Source organism: Aquila chrysaetos, chromosome Z (genome assembly GCF_900496995.4).
Source record: "Aquila chrysaetos chrysaetos chromosome Z, bAquChr1.4, whole genome shotgun sequence".
NCBI classification, from domain to species: domain Eukaryota; kingdom Metazoa; phylum Chordata; class Aves; order Accipitriformes; family Accipitridae; genus Aquila; species Aquila chrysaetos.
Window position 1 is genome coordinate 64734989 of NC_044030.1, and position 6747 is coordinate 64741735.

The 6747-nt window shown below is 58.9% G+C and overlaps 1 protein-coding gene across 1 annotated transcript; it reads left to right on the forward strand.

Annotated features, from left to right (window-relative positions):
- Positions 1-220: 220 nt before the first annotated feature.
- HTR1A (5-hydroxytryptamine receptor 1A) lies at positions 221-3749 on the forward strand. The gene has a single exon (XM_030005739.1). The coding sequence runs from the start codon at positions 554-556 to the stop codon at positions 1793-1795; it is 1242 nt and encodes a 413-aa protein (XP_029861599.1). The 5' UTR covers positions 221-553; the 3' UTR covers positions 1796-3749.
- Positions 3750-6747: the final 2998 nt, after the last annotated feature.

The window sequence follows — 6747 nt, forward strand, 5'->3', positions numbered from 1 at the left end:
GGGGGTGGGGAGAAGTCGTGGTGGGTTCCTCTGCGATGTCCCCCCCCCCAGCGGGGATGGGGCGGCGGGGAGTGACGGACACCGGCGCCCTCCCGCCCGGTCCGCCGGCAGCGCAGGGGGACGATGGCGACCCAGCGAGACACCCCCCCCCACCCCCCGCCGCGGAAGGGCGGGATGGAGGGGGGGACGGAAGGGGAGGGGAAGGAGGGAGGGGGAGAGCAGAGAGGCAGAGCAGGAAGGAGCGGCGCGGGAGAGCGGCGGAGCGAGGGGCAGCACCTCGGCGAGCGGCGGCGGGAGGGCCGCCCCCGCCGCCCGGGGCTGCGCGCTGGGCAGAGGCGGCGGGGATGGGCGGGCGCGGGGCGGCTCCGCCAGCCGCCGTCCTCCGAGCCTCGGCCGCCTCCCGCCGCGCTATATAGGGGAGGGAGGGGTGGCGGAGGGGGGGTGCCCGGCGTGGCCAAAGCGCACGGGGCGGCGATGCCTCCTGCCAGGGGAGCGCACAAGTGACCGGCGCCTCTTCCCATGCCCGTCTCCTGAAGCGACCCCCCCGCCCGGCATGGATGTGGCCAACAACACTACCTCCCCAGAGCGCTCCCCCGAGGGGGCAGGCGGCCCCGGCCTCGCCGAGGTGACCCTGGGCTACCAGCTGCTCACCTCCCTGCTCCTGGGCACGCTCATCCTGTGCGCCGTGAGCGGCAACGCCTGCGTGATCGCGGCGATCGCCCTGGAGCGCTCCCTGCAAACCGTGGCCAACTATCTCATCGGCTCGCTGGCGGTCACCGACCTCATGGTGTCCGTGCTAGTGCTGCCCATGGCGGCCCTCTACCAGGTGCTGAACAAGTGGACGCTGGGACAAGTCACCTGCGACATCTTCATCTCGCTGGACGTGCTGTGCTGCACCTCTTCCATCCTGCACCTGTGCGCCATCGCCTTGGACAGGTACTGGGCCATCACGGACCCCATCGACTATGTCAACAAGAGGACTCCCCGGCGGGCCGCCGTGCTTATCAGCCTGACCTGGCTCATCGGCTTCTTGATATCCATCCCGCCCATGCTGGGCTGGAGGACGCCCGAGGACCGCTCGGACCCCGACGCCTGCACCATCAGCAAGGACCACGGGTACACCATCTACTCCACCTTCGGCGCCTTCTACATCCCGCTCCTCCTCATGCTGGTGCTGTACGGCCGCATCTTCAAGGCGGCCCGCTTCAGGATCCGCAAGACCGTCAAGAAAGCGGAGAAGAAGAAAATCGCCGACACCTGCCTCACCCTCTCCCCGGCCGCCCTGCAGAAGAAAAGCAACGGGGAGCCCGGCAAGGGCTGGCGGCGGACTGTGGAGCCCAAGCCCGGTGCCTGTGTCAACGGCGCGGTGCGGCAGGGCGAGGACGGGGCCGCCCTGGAGATCATCGAGGTCCAGCGCTGCAACAGCTCCTCCAAGACTCACCTGCCGCTGCCCAGCGAGGCGTGCGGCTCTCCGCCGCCCCCCTCCTTCGAGAGGCGCAACGAGAAGAACACGGAAGCCAAGCGGAGGATGGCTCTGTCCCGGGAGAGGAAGACTGTCAAGACCCTGGGCATCATTATGGGCACCTTCATCCTCTGCTGGCTGCCGTTCTTCATCGTGGCGCTGGTCCTGCCCTTTTGTGACAGTAAGTGCTACATGCCCGAGTGGCTGGGGGCAGTCATCAACTGGCTGGGCTACTCCAACTCCCTCCTCAACCCCATCATCTATGCCTATTTCAACAAAGACTTCCAAAGTGCTTTTAAGAAAATTATCAAGTGCAAATTTTGCAGGCAGTGAAGCCCGCCGCTCCGGGACGGGGCAGCGGAGGTCCTGCCACTCGCTCTCTCCGCCTGGCCCCCCGCCGCAGTGTGTCCCGTCCCCCGCCGCCCAGCCCCTCTACAGCGCCGGCAGAAGGGCGGGGGGCTCCGGGATCCCCCTCCGCAGCGCTCCCGGTTCCCTCCCTCCTCCTCCCGTCGGACCAGCCCCTCGGGGCAGGGCAGGGCAGGGCAGAGCCCCACCGGGGACGGCGGGGGGACGCCCGGCCCGGGGGTGCTCCGCGGCCGCCCTCGCCTCGCCTGGCCTCGCCGGGGCTCCGCTGCCGGCCGCCGGCGCTCCCGCCTCTCTCCCTCCCTCCCTCCCCTCCATCGTTCTGGGTAGACTTAGGGTTTGCAGGTCGTTGCTTGTGGTCGCTGTAAACCACAGTGTCTGCCCGAGTAGCATCGGTAAAAATAAACCACCCTATGCAGAAAACCTCCGTGTCGGGGTTTTTTCTTGGATTTACGAGGAGACGGCTGGCCGCTCAGAGTCCCACCTCGGTCCGGCAGTGTGGGTATGGAGGCTGAAGGCGACTCCCCGATCGGAGGAAGGGGCTTTGGGCTCGTCGCTTCCCGGGCTGTTAAACCACCAAATGGATTTTCTCGGGGGAAAAGCGACCGTGTTTTGTAACCTCGCAGTGTACTTACAGAAACATCCCCGTCTGCGTTACGTGTGTCTAGCAGCTCTCCTGCTATGCTAGGACCTTCCAGTTCATCGGGCTTGCCTTCGTTACAGCGCAGGGAGGTGATGGGGCTTAACCCCCTACTGCACCCCTCATTATATGGAGATATATATATATTTTTTTAAATGCCTTTGACCGAGGGTTTCCCACCAAAGAAAGGCTTGGCGCCGTGCCACTGTCCCTTGAGTTCACCGCGCACGCAGCTGCACAGGGAGTTTAAGCACCCTGCGAAGTAGCGTTTCTTTCTTTTTTTTTTTCTTTTTCTTTTTTTTTTGAGCGGCTCGAAAGTTTCTCCGGAGACATTGCGGTTGCTTCTGAGGCAGCCAGCTGCGGCACATTTTGCTGGGAGAAGAAAACCCAAACAACCCACAAACAAACAAGAACAAAACGAACCAAACCGATCAACCAAAACATTGCCATGTGCTCCGTGACAGAAGGGGAGGGGCCGAGAGCATCCGCCGGCGGCAGCCGCAGGTGGCGAAAGCGGCATCTCGGCGCAGGCTGGGGAAGCGGCAGGCTCTCTCGTTCCCCGGGCCAGCCCCGGCGGGGGTAAGCCCGACCCTCCCCGCAAGCTGTGAGCTACGGCCAGAGCCAGGCAGTGTTACTGCGATGCCAAGGGCAGGGAAAGCCAAGCCTGGCCTGGCTGGTCCCCGCGGTGGCCCCGCAAGCTTCCCCCCCACAGAGTGTCCCCCCCTCTCCCGTCAGTCCCAGCTGCTTGGCCCCAGGAAACCCGGGGTGCTTCCACTTCTCCTTCCCCGCCTGGCCTGGGGTCGGAGCAGGACAAGAAGGACAGCCTTGCCCGCCGCACAGCCCCTCTGTCCGCCCTGCCACTCTGCCCCTTCCCTGCCGTGCCCCTGGCTCTCCTGCCGTGCCCCTGGCTCTCCCGCCGGCTGCGGCCGGGACCTGGGGCCGCTCTCGGGCCGGGGGCGGAGGCGGGGGGATGGCGCCGGGCCGGTTCTGCCACTGGGCCGGCTGCCGCGTACCTCTGCGACGGGCTGCCTGACATGAATGCTTGACCAAATATATATATATATTTTTTTTTTTTCCTGGTTATTTTTGTGTAATCCGTGTTACCTGTAGGCAAAAGGGAATGTTAAATCTGTGCGTCACGTGAATGTAAGTGTCCAGTCATTTCTGAACTTAAACCGCTTACATTAAATGACAATAGTGCTTTTAACAGCCTCAGATATATAGCTGATTTTCTGAAAATCTTATTTGACCTCACTTTCGCAATTAAAGTGATCTTTGATCTTATCTCCTTTTCGATCACTCCTAACCGCTTGTGTTCTAGGTATTCCTTAAGTGCCGGTGCGTCAGAAGAATCAGCCTACAGTGATTAGGGAGCCGAAACTTCTCCTGAAGTGCTCGGATATCCTGTGACTTTGGGACCCCCATCCACCGGCGGTGCGGACTGGGCAGGATCGCCGGGCACCTCGGGGCAGGGGCGGGAGCGGCGACGGGAGCGCACGGTCGCCCCCGGGGCGGGCGGTGGCCGGGGGGGGGGGGGGGGGACACGGGCACGGACGCGCCTCGGTGCGGCGGGAGAGCCGCCGTGCAGCGGGGTTTGCTCCTCTCGGCGCCTCCTCCCCCGAGTCCCGCCGACTCCTGCAAGTGCGGTCCTGCACGTTTTGCCCTTTTTCTTTCTTTCCCCTTTTTTTTTTTAAATTTATTTTTTTTTATTTTTCTCTGCAAACCTTCCTGCAAACTGCTCGGCAACGATCCCGGCCGGGAAAGCGTGGCCGCCCTCCGTCCCCGCACGACAGACGGCGCTGGGTCCCTCCCCGCGCCCCCGGGACTGGCGCCTGACTGCGGGGCGGGACGGGGCCGCCCTACTACGCCGAGAGCCCCGGGACGTCGAGGCGGGGTCCCCCGCCGCCGCATCAGGCAGCGCGGCCAGAGGGGTGCAGCTCCTGTGCCCCCTTCATCTGCCTGCTTCTCACCCCCGCGCTGCAGGCGAAGGACGGCGGGAGCACGGGCGCAGCCCCCGAAACCGCGCCGGGGGCTGCGAGAAGGCCCAGCCCGCCCCGTGCGGCTGCCGCCTGGGGCGGGAGCGGGGGGGTAAAGTCGGGGCTCGGCAGCGCACAGCGGTGCGAGACGCCCCTTTCCCCGTCCAGCCTCGCCGCCTGTCTCTCCGGGCGGGCGCCGGGTCCTTGCAGGGACGGGACGCGGGGGGGCGGCCCCGGACCCCTGCCACCCCCCCCCCCCCCCCCGCACACCCACCCCCGGACACGGAGGGTCCGCGGGAGCCACCGCCAGCCGCTCTGCCTCTCTTCAGCAGGGAAAAGAGCTCTCCGGCGGCTCTCCGGCCCGCGGCGTGGCCAAACGGGCCGGGCCCCGGGGGGGGCCCACGCCGGGCCAGCAGCCGCGGTGCCGCGGAGGCCTTCCTCCGCCCCGCCGCCCCGCCGCCCTGTGCCAGCCGCGAGGGCAAAGCCTCCCCTGACCGCAGCGGGGACAGTATTGCCCTGAAGAGTTTTACGTTTCTCACTCCCTCTGTCGTCTTTTTTCTTATGTTTTCTTCCTCCCTTCTATTAAATTCTGTGACGCAGGGGGAACGGCCTGCTTTAAAAGATGGGACTTTTTGTTTCTCTGCTGTAGTTTCCAAATTCCTAATCTGATGTCCACTGAGATTAAAAAATTACCCCAACCAAACAGAGAATTTAGTGCTTTTTAAGGGAGAACTCAATTCTATACTAAATCAATATTTGTGGTTGGTTGCAGTATTATATTTGCTCCACTAACAAGCAACCTCCTCACAGCTTAGAGAGCTTCATTTCGGTTTTAAAGGACCTATGGACCTCAAGCAATGAATAAAGAAAAATCCAAATAGAAAGCAAAAGGTTTTATGTTTTACATGCAGCCACAGAAAATTGAGTTTTAACACCTCCAGTCAATTGTGAACGCCAAAGATAGGCATAGATATAAAGGCTTTTAACATTTTCTTCCTTTAAAAATGCTTCTTTAGACTGCTGTAAAATGAGAAGAAAGTTTCATAACTCTGAATTTTCTCTGCTCTGTCGTTCAGTCCCGGCTGAATTTGGATCCAAACCACCCATCTGATAAGAAGTACTGGCAGAGCAGTCCAAGCACACTTACACTGGCCAACTGTACTTACGGTTGGGGCTGTGGAGACGAAGGGGTAGGAAAAAGGGAAAGACGTGCTGGCATAATCTATATTGGATCAAACTGCAAAATGGATTTTGTGACCATGCAATTTCATCTATTTAAGCAGAAATCTTCCCCATAAAATGTTTAAGACTCCCTACTTTCCCCTGACATTCCCATCCTGACATAAACATGCTGTAGGTCTGGCAGAAACAACAACTAAATCCCCCAAACAAATGTCCCCCAATCCTCTCATAGCTAAAAATCTGATCTTTAGAATCTGCAGTTTCAAACATTACTCAGGGCAACATTGTGAATTTTACATTAAAACACGTAACCAAGAAATTCATCCCTCAGAGAAAAGAAACACAAAAGGATGCTGGGAGTGAATTTCTGTTTCACAGCTGCTCAGAGAGAGAAGCAATTTTGACAGGACGGGTAACTATTACCTCTTTGGATATGGCTGGAGAAAGTCCAAAATGGCTATCATATAGCTTGCAAACAGTCCTAGTGGGGCTCTGTGAAATCTAAAAATGATTACACATCTCATACTTTCAAAAATACTGTATCTTCTGTATTTCTGGATCTCAGCCCAGGTCACCCTGCTTTGGTATACATTGCTGTGAGCCTCACCTTATGCTGCTGCCTACAGCTGAGCTCCTGTTCCCTCTGAGTAGCCAGTGTGACTTCCAGCCACAAAGAGGGGCACCTCTACAGCATGAAATTCTTTTTGTTGGACTGGAAGGAAAAAATTTTTGGTGCATGATCCTTTCCATAGCAAGAATGTAGTCTAAACTATTTGACTTAATGGGGTGGCTTCCTGACTTGGGCAGTGAGTGGCAGAAGATTTATTGGTGTTTTCATACCTCTCTCAATTAAGAGAAAAGGCAAATGCTCAGGTACACAGAGGACTGGAGACTCAACACTTACAAAGACTTACATGTGGCCACAAATTCCAGCCTTGCAGATGTCTCTGCCAAGTCAGTTTGGCAGGCTGTCAGCATTGTCCTGCAGAATGTAGATGAGGAATGGGAAACAGATGGATTATAAAATATTTTAAAAATTACTAAACCTGAACAAAAATTGATAGGACTACAAAAAAAAAAAAAAAAAAGAAAAAGATAAAAAGGCACATGACCATCCAGATGGT

What these genes read in the sequence shown, in the direction of transcription:
- HTR1A (XM_030005739.1), top strand. Translation starts at nt 554, where the DNA reads ATGGATGTGGCCAACAACACTACCTCCCCAGAGCGCTCCCCCGAGGGG.